This window comes from Pelobates fuscus, chromosome 7, assembly GCF_036172605.1.
Source record: "Pelobates fuscus isolate aPelFus1 chromosome 7, aPelFus1.pri, whole genome shotgun sequence".
In the NCBI taxonomy this organism is placed as follows: domain Eukaryota; kingdom Metazoa; phylum Chordata; class Amphibia; order Anura; family Pelobatidae; genus Pelobates; species Pelobates fuscus.
In genome coordinates this window covers 119,065,834-119,085,048 of record NC_086323.1, presented here as the reverse complement: position 1 = coordinate 119,085,048, position 19,215 = coordinate 119,065,834, and the positions used below count along the sequence as shown (strand labels likewise).

At 43.4% G+C, this 19,215-nt stretch overlaps 1 protein-coding gene across 1 annotated transcript in view; it reads left to right on the top strand.

Annotated features, from left to right (window-relative positions):
• LOC134568161 (ras-related C3 botulinum toxin substrate 1-like) overlaps nucleotides 1–16,675 on the top strand; it is a 28,876-nt gene extending 12,201 nt beyond the window's left edge. Inside the window, exons 5-6 of the mRNA XM_063426513.1 lie at nucleotides 15,224–15,383; nucleotides 16,396–16,675. Of these exons, the coding sequence (XP_063282583.1) occupies nucleotides 15,224–15,383; nucleotides 16,396–16,526 (291 nt within the window). The 3' untranslated portion in view covers nucleotides 16,527–16,675. The remainder of the gene's footprint in view (nucleotides 1–15,223; nucleotides 15,384–16,395) is intronic.
• Nucleotides 16,676–19,215: the final 2,540 nt, after the last annotated feature.

Genomic DNA, 19,215 nt, shown 5'->3' with positions numbered 1-19,215 from the left:
GCCACCACGGTAAGGAGATAGAAGGAATAACTACTTTGCCACCAGGGTAAGGAGGTATGAGTAAGGAACACTTTACCACCAGTGTAAGGTGATGGGAGGAAGAATGACAATACCTCCAGGGTAAGTAGATGGGAGGTAGGATGATTTCATCACCAGTGTAAGGAGGTGAAAGAAAGGACATTATTTTTTTTAGAAAATTAGATTTTTGATACAGGTTGGGCAAATATCTCACGTGAGTAAGATTAGTAATTGGAAGAGCAAGAGAAATTGGTGAGAAGAAACAAGAAAGTTACTTACAAAGTTAAACTACATAGAGGGTGTCCAAGTTGGCAGACCGTTATTGGTATTTTTTTTTTCTTCCATATATATTGTTTTTATTGAAGGATATTTATCAGTGCATAAAACAGCAATAAATATGAGATTATCCATACTATAACATTGTATGACATCCATATATCAGTTACATCTCTGAGCATGCATGCATGCACATAGATAGGGGAAAATCTGCTAAATATGAGTAGAATAAAAAAACATAGCGTTTAACTGTGTGGGGATTGGCACTGTTTAATAGTTACAATTGGTCACTCACAGATTTGCAGAATTTTAAAAGCCTTGAGTGATATCTTTCAGTGTCCAGTATGTTGTCCCTATAAGGACTGGGAGGGGGGATATGTTTTATGCTGCTATCTTTACTTCTGCACTTTACTGCACTAAGTCCCTGAGGAAGTCCATATCCAGGACGAAACGCGTAGGACGTGCACGGTGACAAGCCGTTTATTTTATACTGATATGTAAGTCATTAAATACTTTTTTATCCAACTCTGGAAGTGTACTACATTTGTGTATATATCTTTTTCTTTTGAGATACATACATCCTGCTCTGTGAGGAACCTGTGAGGAGGGACAACATACTGGACACTGAAAGATATCACTCAAGGCTTTTAAAATTCTGCAAATCTGTGAGTGACCAATTGTAACTATTAAACAGTGCCAATCCCCACACAGTTAAACGCTATGTTTTTTTATTCTACTCATATTTAGCAGATTTTCCCCTATCTATGTGCATATATCTATTGAAGACAAGAGGAAGTCTTCGGGGAGTTATCGGGATACTTCACCTGAAACATTAAGGGAAGTCCTGGTTTGCTTTGTATCATATTATATTATCTTTTATTCACTGGGTTGTGTTCGCATACATTGTTGTTCTTTGTTTGCACATCTCTGAGCATTACAGCTTATAACATTTGCAATTTCACACTAGTGGTGTGCCAGTGGATCGTGTGCTCTGTGTTCAAGGTTTAAAGAACAGCTGTTTGTGTCCCTTTAGCAGATACGACAAGCTATTCCGTATGCCCACAAACTGTTTTATAGTCACCCTGCGTTGGAGTTAAGGAAGTCAGTTCGTAGGACTAGGTTGCTTAACCAGAGTACATGTCCCACGTCTATGGGCTTTGTTGCCTACATGTCGCTCGTGTGTGTCAATGTAACCATCCTGTATATATAACATTATTAACATATTAGTAACATAAACCTAACCTGGGGAAGGGTTATAGAAAGGAATCATTAGGGTGTTAGGTTCACATTGTTACTGTTCAGTTAACCTGACTTGCTGCCTGTGTTCTGGATCCTCAGCTGGTCGTTTGTTGTACCCTTACAGTAGTGTAGTGTATGTGTGTGCCCCCGTTAGCTATGTGTGTGCCCCCGTTAGCCCTTTACTGGCATTTTGTTGGTTGGAAAGCTGGTTAGTAGATGTTTGGATACCACCAACTCTTTCATAAAGGCAACTTTGACTGTCTGGCATTTCCTGGAGCAAGCCTTGGACTTAATCTCTTTTCCCTCGCCATTAACTCTACTGTTTTTAAATTCCTTATTGCCTCCTGGGTTGGAACCAAAGCCTTCCATGCATTATTTTTTATGCATGATACCCCAGGCCCATCATATAATTTAACCATAGCAAAATTTTATACAAGGATCTGCCCCTAATTTTATGCAACAATTTCGGTATTACCAGATCATTGCTTATTGACAGACTTCACACAGCGCCATTACATTGTACAGCACTTGTCAAGCTTAGAGGCATTGTGCCTCAATACTGACCCTCTGTAGCATGGAGTCTCTTTTCTGTACTCCAGCCTTCAGCACCCAAGTAATTATCTTATACCTAATTTCTGTGGTAGATAGCCTTAAAAAACATATTATTTGCTCCCCAATTGAACAATATTTTTTATTTAGTGCACCATTGCTCCCTGCTGAGAAAAATACAGGACTCCTCCTATAAGTTCCTGTGGCGGACCGCCAGTATATCGCCACCACGGATTCCCTTTCACAAAATAACGTAGCTCCAACACTCATCAAAGTAAATATCACTGGTATCTCCTTTCCCCCCCACACATTAGTCGAGACTGAATGCTGGGAGTAGATCTGTTTAATGCAGGCAAGCACTCTCAATTTATACATACAGTAAACTCCTTCCCTGTGCCTGAGAGATAATTGAGTCAGGAAAACTCAATTATCTCCCAGGTACAAAAAAATATAAAAATTTTGAACACCCCAAAAGTACCCCCAAAATACATAGAAACCCCTCGAGAGTCACATGCCCGGATAGCTCTCATCTGAGTGCTTATCATATCCAAAAAGCACTCAGATTGGTTTGGAGGTTTGGATTTTCCATCAAGGTACACTTTTGACCGGCCGTCCATGAAGTAAAAGCCCAAAACAGTTCCAGGGAAATTGTGGCAACAGCCAGCCTCAGTTCAAGTGTTTTTATAGGAAAAACATACATAATATGCGAACGCTTTTAGGTGTCGAATGTTCCCCCTATTTGATAGCTTATATCTCCTGAACACCATTCGTATAGGTGCTTGGGAAGTTGAACGAGCAACAGTTCCATATTCACCCGTGTTCGTGGGAGTGCCTTGCCGAAATAAGTTTCACTAAAATAACCAGGTACCGCTGCCTGCATTCAGTACACAAGATGGCCCTGGGGAGCCTTTTAGTAATAGTTTCCGTTGAGGTTTCACATTCTAATTAGATGTTGGGGTGGTCTTCGTTCAGGAACTGAACCAGGGTAATTTTGTATGAACAAACGAACCGGGGAAAATTATTACAACCGAACCAAGTGATGGGGCATTCCTTCACAGTTCCCATCTCTGTGGTATAGAACTCCACAGGCCCTATTCAAGTTTGATTTCTCTCAGGATTGTGGATGTTGGAGATGCCATGATGCCCCGGCACCTTGGGCCATACATGGTGGGATTGCCCAAAGATAATTTAGTTCTGGGAAAGAATACATGACAAACAAATCAAACAATTCACTGAACATCATCCTCCATTTCAGCTGGAGGTTCATTCTACCCCATGCCTCTGTGGCGACCTTTGTGGTAAACTCTGTGGTGACCTAAGGTAAAAAAAAAAAAATCAGTTGAATATTACTAAACACTTTATTCCTCGATGTAGGGTAAACCAGACACACTGCTATTGTGGCTTTGGTACTACAGGATGGAAGACTTCAAGACAATGGCGACGCTCACATTCAGCACCTCTGGTCATACTCAAACATATATGGCAATATGGACAAAATGGATAACCACAATAGATACTGCTAATTTTTTAGGCATATCTCAATAGGCCTTACACTCTTCTCTGGGTTTGCTGGAGAGCTTGGGCCTTACACTCTTCTTTGGGTTTGCTGGAGAGCTTGGGCCTTACACTCTTCTTTGGGTTTGCTGGAGAGCTTGGGCTGCTTTGTTTGACAAGTTGGATGATACAGGGACTCAAACTCTTTCTCTCTCTTCCCCTGTCCTTCTTCTCTCTATATTTTGTTTCCCTTTTCTATACTATTTACTTTTTTCGCTTCTTCATCACTTCTCTTTGCAATGCTTTTTTTTACTAGAAAATTATTTAATTAGGTTTCTTCTTTTGAAAAGTTTCTAAGAGTTCGATATCTGAAGCTTGATTATGCCATTGATAATCTGTATGAAGAGTTTTTCTTTTCCATTTTTTCCTTTTTTTGGAACTTTTGAGACCTGTGATTAGTGATGTATCGAACTGTTCGCCGGCGAATAGTTCCCGGCGAACATAGCGTGTTCGCGTTCGCCGCCGCGGGCGACCACATGGGCGGTTCGATCCGCCCCCTATTCGTCATCATTGAGCAAACTTTGACCCTGTGCCTCACGGTCAGCAGACACATTCCAGCAAATTAGCAGCAGACCCTCCCTTCCACACCCTCCCACCTCCCTCCCAGGTTCCATTTTAGATTCATTCTGAAGCTGCATGCTTAGTGAGAGGAGGGAAAGTGTAGCTGCTGATGATTAGATAGGGAAATTGATAGCTAGGCTAGGGTATTCAGTGTCCACTACAATCCTGAAGGACTCATCTGATCACTGCTGTAAGAACAGCACCCCCAAAAGCCCTTTTTAGGGCTAGAACATCAGTCTGCTTTTTTTTTTATTTATTTTTTTTGTGTAATATAATTGCAGTTGCCTGCCTGCCAGCTTCTGTGTCAGGCTCACAGTACATACTGTGCCCATTTGCCCAGTGCCATTACTCACTCACTGGTGTCACAATAGCTTATGCTTGACATTTAAAAAGAGAATATTTTTTTTTAACTGTAATAGATTCAATAGCAGTTAGTTGCCTGCCAGCTTCTGTGTCAGGCTCACAGTGGATCCTGTGCCCATTTGCCCAGTCAGTGTCACCACTCATATCTGGTGTCTCTATAGTGTGCTTTTACAAAGAAAAAAAGTTTTCCAGTGTAAGCTAATAGCAGTCAGTGTCCTTAAAGCGGGTGTGTCAGGCCTTCCTTCAGCGTGTGCCCTGCAGACCCCTGCCAGTGTACCTTGACAGTTGCCACTCATATCTGGTGTCTCTATAGCGTGCTTTTGCAAAGAAAAAAAGTTTTCCAGTGTAAGCTAATAGCAGTCAGTGTCCTTAAAGCGGGTGTGTCAGGCCTTCCTTCAGCGTGTGCCCTGCAGACCCCTGCCAGTGTACTTTGACAGTTGCCACTCATATCTGGTGTCTCTGAAGCGTGCTATTACAAATAAAAAAAGTTTTCCAGTGTAAGCTAATAGCAGTCAGTGTCCTTAAAGTGGGTGGGTCAGGCCTACCTTGAGCGTGTGCCCTGCAGACCCCTGCCAGTGTACTTTGACAGTTGCCACTCATATCTGGTGTCTCTATAGCGTGCTTTTACAAAGAAAAAAAGTTTTCCAGTGTAAGCTAATAGCAGTCAGTGTTCTTAAAGCGGGTGTGTCAGGCCTTCCTTCAGCGTGTGCCCTGCAGACCCCTGCCAGTGTACCTTGACAGTTGCCACTCATATCTGGTGTCTCTATACCGTGCTTTTGCAAAGAAAAAAAGTTTTCCAGTGTAAGCTAATAGCAGTCAGTGTCCTTAAAGCGGGTGTGTCAGGCCTTCCTTGAGCGTGTGCCCTGCAGACCCCTGCCAGCGTACTTTGACAGTTTCCACTCATATCTGGTGTCTCTATAGCATGCTTTTGCAAAGAAAAAAGTTTTCCAGTGTAAGCTAATAGCAGTCAGTGTCCTTAAAGCGGGTGTGTCAGGCCTTCCTTCAGCGTGTGCCCCACAGACCCCTGCCAGTGTACTTTGACAGTTGCCACTCATATCTGGTGTCTCTATAGCGTACTTTTGCAAAGAGAACGAGTTTTCCAGTGTAAGCTAATAGCAGTCAGTGTCCTTAAAGCGGGTGCGTCAGGCCTTCCTTCAGCGTGTGCCCTGCAGACCCCTGCCAGTGTACTTTGACAGTTGCCACTCATATCTGGTGTCTCTATAGCGTGCTTTTACAAAGGAAAAAAAGTTTTGCAGTGTAAGCTAATAGCAGTCAGTGTCCTTAAAGCGGGTGTGTCAGGCCTTCCTTCAGCGTGTGCCCTGCAGACCCCAGCCAGTGTACCTTGACAGTTGCCACTCATATCTGGTGTCTCTATAGCGTGCTTATACAAATAATTTTTTTTTTCCAGTGTAAGCTAATAGCAGTCAGTGTCCTTAAAGCGGCTGTGTCAGGCCTTCCTTCAGCGTGTGCCCTGCAGACCCCTGCCAGTGTACTTTGACAGTTGCCACTCATATCTGGTGTCTCTATAGCGTGCTTTTACAAAGAAAAAAAGTTTTGCAGTGTAAGCTTTCCAGTGTAAGCAGTCAGTGTCCTTAAAGCGGGTGTGTCAGGCCTTCCTTGAGCGTGTGCCCTGCAGACCCCTGCCAGTGTACTTTGACAGTTGCCACTCATATCTGGTGTCTCTATAGCGTGCTTTTACAAAGAAAAAAAGTTTTCCAGTGTAAGCTAATAGCAGTCAGTGTCCTTAAAGCGGGTGTGTCAGGCCTTCCTTGAGCGTGTGCCCTGCAGACCCCTGCCAGTGTACTTTGACAGTTGGCACTCATATCTGGTGTCTCTATAGCGTGCTTTTACAAAGAAAAAAGTTTTCCAGTGTAAGCTAATAGCAGTCAGTGTCCTTAAAGCGGGTGTGTCAGGCCTTCCTTGAGCGTGTGCCCTGCAGACCCCTGCCAGTGTACCTTGACAGTTGCCACTCATATCTGGTGTCTCTATAACGTGCTTTTACAAAGAAAAAAAGTTTTCCCGTGTAAGCTAATAGCAGTCAGTGTCCTTAAAGCAGGTGTGTCAGGCCTTCAGCGTGTACTCTGCAGACCTCTGCCATTGCACATTGACACTCATATCTGGTCTCACAGTAGCTTGCACGCATAGTACCACTAATCCCCCAAAAAGTGACAGGCAGAGGCAGGCCACCCGGCAGGGGCCATCGTAGTCGTGGTGCTGTGATTCCCTTTGGCCCTAGAATAATGCCCAGTTTTCAGAGGCCACGTACCCTGAACTTGAAAAGTTCTGAGGACATAGTTGACTGGCTAACACAGGACACCCAATCTTCTACAGCTTCCGCTCGGAACCTTGACGCACCATTCTCCTCCAGCTTAGCTTCAGGCACCTCTAAAGATACCACTCACCCGCCTGCCGCCACCACCAAAACTAGCACCACAGCCGCTTTACTTGGTATGTCAGAGGAGTTATTCACACATCCGTTTGAAGAAATGAGTGATGCGCAACCATTATTGCCAGAGGATGTAGATAACAGGGATATGTCTCAGGCAGGCAGCATTACACACATGGACGTACGGTGTGATGATGATGATGTTGTATCCGCTGCTGCTTCCTTTGCTGAGTTGTCAGATACAAGTGAAGCGTTTGATGATGAAGATGCGTCCATGGATGTCACGTGGGGGCCCGCTCGGCAAGAAGAAGAACAGGGTGAAAGTTCAGATGGGGAGACAGAGAGGAGGAGACGAGTTGGAAGCAGGGGGAGGTCGTCGCAAGGAGCTAGTGGCACAGTCAGACAGCATGCATCGGCACCCGGGGTCAGCCCGACAGCACGCCAATCAACGGATGCTGTGTCCACCACCAGAATGCCGTCATTGCAGAGCTCAGCAGTGTGGCATTTTTTTTGTGTCTGCCTCTGACAACAGCGATGCCATTTGCAACCTGTGCCAAAAGAAACTGAGTCGTGGGAAGTCCAACACCCACCTAGGTACAACTGCTTTGCGTAGGCACATGATCTCACATCACAAACGCCTATGGGATCAAAACATGAGTACAAGCAGCACGGAAACTCAAAGCCGCCATCCTCCTCCTCGTCCAGCATCTTCAGCCACGTCAACCACTGCTGTCCTCCTTGCCCCCTCTCAACCATCCGCCACTCCGTCTCCCGCCTTGAGCAGTTCCCGCTCATCTGCCCACAGTCATGTGTCTGTCAAGGACATGTTTGAGCGTAAGAAGCCAATGTCACAAAGTCACCCCCTTGCCCAGTGTCTGACAGCTGGCTTTTCCGAACTATTAGCCCGCCAGCTTTTACCATACAAGCTGGTGGAGTCTGAGGCGTTCAAAAAATTTGTAGCTATTGGGACACCGCAGTGGAAGGTACCCGGCGAAATTTCTTTTCACAAAAGGCAATCCAAAACCTGTACTCGATTGTGCAAAAGGAAGTAATGGCATGTCTGGCACACAGTGTTGGGGCAAGGGTCCATCTGACCACTGATACCTGGTCTGCAAAGCATGGTCAGGGCAGGTATATCACCTACACTGCGCATTGGGTAAACCTGCTGACTGCTGCCAAGCATGGAATGCATGGCTCTGCAGAGGAGTTGGTGACACCGCCACGACTTGCAGGCAGTCCTGCTGCCACCAACTCTACTCCTCCTACTCCATCCTCTTCCATAACCTCCTCGGCTGAGTCCTCTTCTGCTGCTGCGTCTTGCTCCACATCAACGGCACCCCCCCCAGCTCCCCAGGTACTATTCCACATCCTGGATACAGCAGTGTCACGCCGTCTTGGGTTTGACTTGCTTGAAAGCAGAGAGTCACACCGGACAAGCACTCCTGTCCGCCCTGAACGCACAGGTGGAAAAAAGTGGCTGACTCCGCAGCAACTGGATATCGGCAAAGTGGTTTGTGACAACGGAACAAATTTGTTAGCGGCATTGAAGTTGGGCAAGTTGACACATGTGCCGTGCATGGCACATGTGTGGAATCTGATCGTACAACGCTTTGTGCATAAGTACACAGGCTTACAGGACGTCCTGAAGCAGGCCAGGAAGGTGTGTGGCCATTTCAGGCGTTCCTACACGGCCATGGCTCACTTTGCCGATATCCAGCGGCGAAACAACATGCCAGTGAGGCGCTTGATATGCGACAGCCCGACACGTTGGAATTCAACACTCCTAATGTTCGACCGCCTGCTCCAACAAGAAAAAGCCGTTAATGAATATTTGTATGACCGGGGTGCTAGGACAGCCTCTGGGGAGCTGGGAATTTTTTTGCCACGTTACTGGACGCTCATGCGCAATGCCTGTAGGCTCATGCGTCCTTTTGAGGAGGTGACAAACCTAGTCAGTCGCAGCGAAGGCACCATCAGCGACATCATACCCTTTGTTTTCTTCCTGGAGCGTGCCCTGCGAAGAGTGCTGTGTCAGGCCGTAGATGAGCGTGAAGAGGAAGAGGAAGAGTTGTGGTCACCATCACCACCAGAAACAGCCTTATCAGCATCGCTTGCTGGACCTGCGGCAACGCTGGAAGAGGATTGTGAGGAAGAGGCGTCAGAGGAGGAATGTGGCTTTGAGGAGGAGGAGGAGGAAGACCAACCACAACAGGCATCCCAGGGTGCTCGTTGTCACCTATCTGGTACCCGTGGTGTTGTACGTGGATGGGGGGAAGAACATACCTTCATTGACATCAGTGAGGAGGAGGAACGGGAAATGAGTAGCTCGGCATCCAACCTTGTGCAAATGGGGTCTTTCATGCTGTCGTGCCTGTTGAGGGACCCTCGTATAAAAATGCTGAAGGAGAACGACCTGTACTGGGTGTCCACGCTACTAGACCCCCGGTATAAGCAGAAAGTGGCGGAAATGTTACCGAATTACAACAAGTCGGAAAGGATGCAGCATTTGCAAAATAAATTACAAAGTATGCTTTACACAGTGTATAAGGGTGATGTCACAGCACAACGGGAATCTAACAGGGGGAGAGGTGGAAGTCATCCTCCTCCTCCCACGACCACGACGGCAAGGACAGGACGCTTTACAGACGTGTTGTTGATGGAGGACATGCGGACCTTTTTAAGTCCTACGCATCGCCACAGCCCTTCGGGATCCACCCTCAGAGAGCGACTCGACCGACAGGTAGCAGACTACCTCGCCTTAACTGCAGATATCGACACTCTGAGGAGCGATGAACCCCTTGACTACTGGGTGTGCAGGATTGACCTGTGGCCTGAGCTATCCCAATTTGCGATAGAACTTCTGGCCTGCCCCGCTTCAAGTGTCCTGTCAGAAAGGACCTTCAGTGCAGCCGGAGGTATTGTCACTGAGAAGAGAAGTCGCCTAGGTCAAAAAAGTCTAGATTACCTCACCTTTATTAAGATGAATGAGGGATGGATCCCGAAGGGACTGACACTGGGCGATACATTTGATTAAAAAAGGCCTGATGAGATGAGCTGCCTTGGGCTAAAAATGGTCCACACGCTGATGTATTTTAGCTCTGAATGCCGGTTGACTTGCGTGACTTATCCGCCACCAACTAAGGTTCAAGCCGCCATGTTTTAGGGCACTTTCTGCCTGTGAAACAAACATCAATTTTTCTGGCCGCTGCTACAGCAGTGGCTGCAACAATACCACATTTTTCAGGCATGTGTACATGCCTAATTTTTAGGCCCTCTGGTGCTGCACTGTGGCTTCAAAAACCAAACCAAAAAAAAGGCACATAGTGACCCTATGTAGGGGGAACAGTCCCTATTCTGCTCTGTGTCAGTGTGTATCATGGTCTCTGAGGACAGGGAACAGTCTCTATTCTGCTCTTGCATTTCTATTTCTTCTTAGATAACAAAAAAATTCTGAGACGACGTTGGCAGGGCTATTCACATGTGTGATCTGTCATGAATTGTCATTTGAATGTTAATTTGAACTGTGGGGCACAAGAACTTGAATCTGACAATTTTTATTTTATCAGAGAACTTGTTCAGGATACAGAAAGGAAAAAAGGGAGGGTAAGCGGTTAAGGTACATCGATCTTATTCACATCTATTACATTCAAGAGCAAACTGGTTATTCATTCTCATGGGAGTTTTTCCGCTGCCCCTGTGCCTTTGGTCTAGTACCATGTCATGGTTGTCTTTCTCTCCTAAACCTGGGTTTTGTCCGGGGTATGGGAAGGGGGAAACCTGGGGACAGGCTACGGTAGGGGAAGAAGAACGGGGGAAATAGATGTCGGAAGCCCCTCATCTCCCTTTGTCTCCTTCTTAGTTAGCACGCTGTGTGCGGTCACCGGGTCTATTCCCTTATCTAACTAATTAACTATGTACAATGTGGGTGTTTGTTCTGTTATGCCCTGTATATTGTTTAACCTCAGCTTGGTATACCTCAATGTTGGCTGTTGTACCATGGTGTTTGGAGTCGTTGTCTCTCTGCGTCAGAGCAGTTAGGTCTTAGGAGTGGTACTATTCATCCTTCTTGTATATATATATATATATGTGATATGTTATTGTTCTAACACGACCCCCTCCTCCTCCTTCCTCAGATACGCCTCCCATATGTTCCTGGCTTCCACTATGTGGTGTGGGGGGTGTAGCCGCTGGCAGGTTTTTGTTTCATATGCTAGGTTTAGGGAGATCTGTTGGAGAAGGCTAGATCTCTCCGGTGGCTGTTGTTGTTTCCACCCTCTGGCTATTAATAAGTTTGCAGCAATCAAAATATGATATGTTAGGTCGGCATGTGCTTTTGGGAATGGGTCAATCGAGAAGAAGGGTAGGGCATTTTCTGGTCTCAGGTTGGTTCTCGTGACCAGTGCCCCTTGTATCACCCCCTCAACTGCCTTGCAGTAGCCTCTGATGGCCGAGCAGGCCCACCAGATGTGGAGCATTGTGCCCTACTCTATTAAACATCTCCAGCAAAGTCTCGAGGTGTTGGGATATATGGTTGCTAGTCTAGTCGGTACCAAGTTCCACCTATATTGTATCTTGCGCATTAGCTCTAGGTGGGATGCGCATCTGGATCTACCTTTATGGGCTATGAAGGCTTGGTTCCATTGTTCTTCTGAGAAGACTGTACTCAAATCCTTATGCCATGCCTCCCAGGTGTGCGGTTCCTAAAATCGCTGCCATATACACGTCCACTGATAGGAGACGCAACAGGTATTATTAAACTGATAAGAATAATACTAAACACACCACTCCTATCTGGTGGCACATTAGATTGCACGCACAGTGACCCAAATGTGAAGTAGGAGGACCGACCAAGCATCTTCTTCCATTTCCCTGTTACAAAAATCGCTGCCATATCCATATAAGTTGTACATGATGTCCAGGATAGTTTTCCAGGGACAAATGTTGTAGCCTGTTGAACGAGGTGACCTTGCTCGGGTCCCAGGTGTGCGGTTCCTAAAATCACTGCCATATACACGTCCACTGATAGGAGACTCAACAGGTATTAAACTGATAAGAATAGTACACCACTCCTATCAGTAGGTCCCCCCCATTGTGATTTATGCCCCCCACCCACCGCGCAGGGGTGGGGGCCGGGGGGAGGACAGTAGTGACAAGTGACCCTTTGTAGGGGGAACAGTCTCTATTCTGCTCTGTGTCAGTGTGTATCAGGGATCCTTAGGATAGGTGTCAATCCATATCTGCCAAGTGACCCTATGTAGGAGGACCAGTCCCTATTCTGCTCTGTGTCAGTGTGTATCAGGGATCCTTAGGATAGGTGTCAATCCATATCTGCCAAGTGACCCTATGTAGGGGGAATAGTCCCTATTCTGCTCTGTGTCAGTGTGTATCAAGGTCTCTGAGGACAGGTGTCAATCCATATGTCAAGGTGTCAATATGTCATATGTCAGGTGTCAATCCATATCCATTGTGATTTAGGAATGTTAGGTGATTTCTGCCCTTTATGGATTAAAACCAGACTCTGCATCAACTGTGTAATTTTCCATGGGAGTTTTGCCATGGATCCCCCTCCGGCATGCCACAGTCAAGGTGTTAGTCCCCTTGAAACAACTTTTCCATCACTTTTGTGGCCAGAAAGAGTCCCTGTGGGTTTTAAAATTCACCTGCCCATTGAAGTCAATGGCGGTTCGCCCGGTTCGCCGGTTCGCGAACGTTTGCGGAAGTTGCCGTTCGCGAACAGAAAATTTCGGGTTCGCAACATCACTAGTGTCAATCCATATCTGCCAAGTGACCCTATGTAGGGGGAACAGTCCCTATTCTGCTCTGTGTCAGTGTGTATCAGGGGCTTTGAGGACAGGTGTCAATCCATACCTGCCAAGTGACCCTATGTAGGGGGAACAGTCTCTATTCTGCTCTGTGTCAGTGTGTATCATGGGCTCTGAGGACGGGGAACAATCTCTATTCTGCTCTGTGTCAGTGTGTATCATGGGCTTTGAGGACAGGTGTCAATCCATACCTGCCAAGTGACCCTATGTAGGGGGAACAGTCTCTATTCTGCTCTTTGTCAGTGTGTATCAGGGGCTTTGAGGACAGGTGTCAATCCATACCTGCCAAGTGGCCCTATGTAAGGGGAACAGTCCCTATTCTGCTCTGTGTCAGTGTGTATCAGGGTCTCTGAGGACAGGTGTCAATCCATATGTCAAGGTGTCAATCCATATGTCAAGGTGTCAATGTGTCATATGTCAGGTGTCAATCCATATCCATTGTGATTTAGAAATGTTAGGTGATTTCTGCCCTTTATGGATTAAAACCAGACTCTGCATCAACTGTGTAATTTTCCATGGGAGGTTTGCCATGGATCCCCCTCCGGCATGCCACAGTCAAGGTGTTAGTCCCCTTGAAACAACTTTTCCATCACTTTTGTGGCCAGAAACAGTCCCTGTGGGTTTTAAAATTCGCCTGCCCATTGAAGTCAATGGCGGTTCGCCGGTTCGCGAACGTTTGCGGAAGTTCCCGTTCGCCGTTTGCGAACCGAAAATTTCGTGTTCGCGACATCACTACATGTGATTCTCACTGTGTTTGCAAGTTGTTGTCTTTCTGTGACCTGCAAGTCCTAGTGTGTACTTCACATATTCTTTTTTAAAAATCTCTCTCAATAAACATATATTTAAAAAAAAAAAATTGAATTTGTAAGGAAACACCAAGTAGCTACCTCAGACCTATACATGATCTAAGTTTAATAACAGTTTAGTGCAATTTTGTGATCTCAGAACTCTTAAGCATGTTACTTTGTTCTTGTTCCTGATTTTCTGTTAACTGACCCGGCTATATTGACTATGAATTTTTCAGTATCCCCTGTGTACCAAGCCTTGGCTGTGTTTGACCATGATTACCTTGTTCCTGTTTTGTGTACCAGACCCTGGAAACATTTGACATTGATTTTTTTTCCTATTCTTGTATGTCTATTTGACACAGCTTGTACATGACCTTGTATTCCAGTTACCATACCAGTGTTTATTATTGCTACAGTTTTCATTCTGGTCTGAATATACTTATTATTTGTTCTCTTATGTCCTAGTTCCTGCTTTGTGTTAAGCCTGGACATTCTAAGGTCATTTAATATGACTACTATCTCATCTCACTTTGCCTTTGTTAGAATTGTTGAAACTAACAAATCGTTTCTTGAAAACCACAAACTACACAGTTAACAGATGCTCCCTGATGAAACTACAAGCTTGGACTCTTACAATGTACTTAGTCTGTGTAAATGGATCTGTCACTCCAATTGTCACATAATAACCTGAAATGCGGTAATATCTGATTTATTGGGAAATGCATCTTTTGGTATTTTATCTTTGTTTTATCAGAAAAAAAAAATCCTCAAATTATTTATTATTTTAATTCAATAGCATTTGTGGGGCAGGAGTTAAAATACCTGTTCTCAATTTATGAGAGAAGCATTAAAGTCTCTGGTTCTTCTCACTTGCCCACATATGTTGCCAGTATCCTTGCACCATGACATTAGATCACATGACCAGTTTCAAACAGTGGCATCTCACTTACTGCAGGTAACCTCTCCTGGTGTTAGTGAGACAAAGGTGTGGTCAGATGGTGGATAGGAAAAGGGAAAGAATACTAGGTGTAGGGAATTACCAGGAAAAAAATAGGAATTATAAGTGAGTAGGAAAACCATAGGAATATTCCAATTGAGAGAGAAGGAACACAAACACCATACAGATAAGTAAGTAAGGTAAGATAATAGTAAGGAAATATAAAAAACAATACTTAAAAATTGTGCAATAAATGGCATGGTTTGGATATTGGAGGGATATATTTATTTGGGAGGGCATGTGACTATACATTGACTATACATTGAGGCTTGGGAAAATGTTTCAAATGGTTGAGGTGATGAATGCGAGGAATCAGGTATTAGTGCGATTTCATTTAAGGTCACACTGTTGGAACAGTACTTGTAATGCAATTAAGGGGGTGCAGAAGAGCAAGAAATAATAGACAAGACTGTGGAATAGGAGAAATTGAATGTAGAAGCCGTAGGAGAACTTAAATATGAATTTGGGTGGCTTTCATGTCGTTGTAATGGATGTGGGAAGTGCATAGCTTGGATGTGGCTGTGGTGTGGGATTTGGGTGAGTGAGGCAGGGGCAGCAATTTGTCCATGGACCTAAGTGGCACGTCGTATTGGCCTAGATCTAGAAGTAAAAGATATTTTAAAAGTTTAAGTACTATTCACAAATCGTTTATTTTATTATTTTCTCTTAGTGGTATCCAGAAGTTAAACAGCATTGCCCTAATGTTCCTATTATTCTAGTTGGAACAAAGCTTGATCTTCGTGATGACAAAAAGATAATTGAAGGACTTAACAAGGTCAAGCAGTCCCCAATATCTTACCCCCAAGGCCTGGTACTAGCCAAACAAATTGGTAAGTGATGGAACAATGGCTGAATGTAAAGCAATTTCAGGAATAAGCTATATGCATCAACTGGGATAATTATAGCAGCATTTTTCTTCATGTTCATATGATGATAAATAATGATAAATGTTACAAGCTTTTATTAAAGCACTGTTTTGGTTGATGTCAGTCCTACTGGCATAACCCCTTACTTCCAAGGAGGGAGAGCGACAGAAAGAGAAAGAAAGACGTACCAGTGATTCCATGCTGAACCAAGCTCTCTCTGTGGCCTGATCCTCTTCTGTTTACATCACTACCTATAAGTGCAGGGGGTCAAACATCTCAGTAGATGGGCTGATGGGAGAATTTGGGTGGCATGGGGGAGTAGGAGTGTGTCTCCATTTGTCGTCAGTTGTTTCGGTCTGGCTAACACTGCTGATGGAGGTGGAGTTACTCCTCTGGCAGCAATGGACTTTAACTCTGTATGTGCAGCATTTCAAATCACTGAAGTGATTATGGTGCTTGAAGCAGCCCATTCATGTCATATTCTCTAATTAAGTGCACTAATCTGTACACCCATTTATCCTCATCAATTACAAAATTGTATTGTTTTTGCCACATGGCTTTCATCATACACTTTTATATCTACAAAGGATCAGAATGCACACTATAACAGAGACAAGTTAAATATATAAATACTTTATTTAACAAATAAAATTGTCAATACAACAATAAGTGGACAAAGCAAAAAAGGCAAGATACGCAATACAAAGTAATTGCCCAATTCCAACAAGCCAAACAGGACAGAAACACGAGCTACCAATGCACCAACATTTCAGCACCTGCTGGCTGCCTTTCTCAAGGGTGTCAGCAAGTGCTGAAACATTGGATTATTGGTGATCCCTTGTAGATATAGATTTGTTTTAGGCAGTGCTTGTGCGGTTTGCACCTAGCTGTTTAATTACATTGTTGTTTTCTCTCCTTGCATTATTATTTCATCATACACTTTCTCACATTCATTCTACTCTCCTTCTGTCTACAGAAGCGGTGAAATATATTGAGTGCTCAGCTCTTACACAAAAAGGTTTAAAGACAGTGTTTGATGAGGCAATCCGAGCAGTATTAACGCCACCACCTTCCAAACCCAGAAAGCGTCAGTGTACATTGCTGTGATTCACAACATTCCATAGATGACTTGCTTTTAACCTTTATAACATACTATGGGTGTTGTTTCTTTTTTTTTTTTTTTCTCATTTCTTTGTGTTTTCTACATTCCATTGCAGCCATTAAATGAAAACAGTTACCATTTTTTTATTATTACTGAAAATAAAATATTACATTTCGTACAACCTCTTTGTTTATTATTGTGTAATGATACATGTAAGTTAATAATCATTTTTAGTGTTTCCTGGTTTACCCGTGCTTTGCGAAAGTGAACATGATTTACTCTCCAACTACACTCTAGGTTTCGGGCGGAGAGAACTGGTTGTAGAAGGTGGGCCATAATCCAAGAGGAGGAGGTGGGACAGACTTGTGGCAACCACCTCAATCATGAAAATATGCATAGACCACAACTCCTTGTGGAATAGAGAGACCACCTCTCTCTTCATGTGGTGCATAGGGTTCGTGATGTTTGTTGGCAAACGTGAATGAGTGTTCAGACTCATGGCCTATTGAAACTTAGTGGTGACATGCCCCTTTCCCTCAAATCGACTACCAGTGTGTTTTTTAGAGTGAGGTAGGTTTGTGTTATTAGTGGACACAGTGTTGGTCATGCCCACTAGACTCTCCTAACTATTGGTTAGGCTTTAAGGATCCCCATGTGGGGTAATTCCTCATATATGGGAACTCTCTTGATTTCCACCCCACCCAACACTTTTCATTTAATTTAAAACAATATTTCATCTGGGCTAACAATCAATAAAAACAATTGTGTTCAACAATCACATGCTGCCCATTATGTCTCCACTTTGTTGAGGGGAGGGTTTGGGGGTTAGAAAATTGTATTCAGAAACAGGAACACGTACCGGTAATCAATATAAAAAAGCTTTGACACAAAAAGGAAATCCCTAAAAATGTTGGCCTTGATTTAATAAGATTTCCAAATGATTTAATATTGTTGGAAAAAAATGTCTAAATTATTATTATAATTATTTGGTATTTATACAGTTTAAACACATCTTTTAGTACTGTACAATGGAGGGAATACAGACAAATAATGAACACGTAATGATAGAAAAAAGGAACAGAAGATCTTGCTGTCAATTTACAATGTAGCAAATACAGTACTTTTATAAAAAGTGCTTAGAACAATAACTCAGGAGCTTACAATCTGTAAATTATAGTGGGGAAATAGGACACAAGGAGGCAGGGGTGTGTGATGACAAGAGATCTGGGGACATATGTGCATACTGGATAGCTTTTGACATAGTTAAATAGTTAAGATTAAAGGCCGTTGAGGGAATATGTTATAAAAATGAAAGAGCTAGGGTGGGTTAATCGTAGCAAAAGCTTGGAAATGTTGATTTTTACTGAAGGGACTCAGGATGCAGGTCTGGATCTGAGGAAAGAAGGAATGCAAAGGTAGTTGAAACTCCTCAAACATTGATTTCTGTTTAGAATGAGGGGGGTGGGAGGAGTGGGGCTGTGGGATGTATAGTATTTGGTGTAACATTGAAGCATGATATATCTACCAGCATGACTTACCTACAGAAACCCTATTAAAGTCTATAGTCATTTTTGTAGACAAATAATTTGGAACGTTTTTTATAACAGTATTGAATCATTTGGAAAGCTTACTATACAAAGGCCATTGTTGGTAAATCTCAGTATAATAATCTTCCTTTAGAATTTAAAATTGGAACCACCTTTGAATGTTTAAATGTAGCCACATTCCAATTGCATAGATTTAATTTAGGATTTTTATTGAATAGCTTTAAACTGCATACATTTTTTTTGTCTACAATGATCGATCAGCCCATTCTGCTGCTTCTCCCCTCCCAATTGCTCGTTATGTTTTTGTTTCTTTTAATATATCTACTTTTTATCATCATAGCACGCTTTCCCCCGATTTCATTTTGTATTACGTTTTATATGTTATATATTCATATGCACTTGCCTGATTTTCTTACAGATGCTTAACTTCCCTTTAATGGAGATCAATTAATGAATGGTGCATTTGCCATGTATTTGACTATTTTTTATTTCTGGTCTTATGGTGTGATGTCACTTGTAGTGTTTAAACGCTAAAATAAAATTTAAAAAATATTTCAAGAAAAAGTGTCCTCAAAAATTGTCATACTGCTATACTTGGTCATGTAGAACTGCCAAATTTAGGATTACACAAAGAAAGTTACTTAGAGACACTACCTAGCACTACCAGCAAGTGATTTGGAGAGGATGCACATATGCAAAAAGAACGTGGTTATTAGCATAGGGTAATATATTCTGGCAAACTTGTTTGATAGGTAATGCACCACAACTGACAAGTCCTGAATCTTCTCAACCTTAAATCTGTGTTTCTATTATTACATTGTGTGCATCAGCTTGTTATTTGGGAGTCCATAATCTACCATAGCAACATAGTCACACCCACAATGTAGAAATAATATATAATGTAAATATTATATTTATGGAATGGCAAAGCTTCTGTCTCATGTCATATACTAGTCTTTGCTATTTTTGGGGGTTAAATTAGACAATTTGAGATCTTTCAAACCAGTGATCAATAAATTAACTCTACAGTGACACAGGATAATCTGCTGGGTGGTTTAAGGGTTTTACAAAACACGATAACAACTACTGCTCTTGCAGTAGTTATGGTTACAATAATCTTCAGGCAAAGACTCCCCAGTTCAGTGGC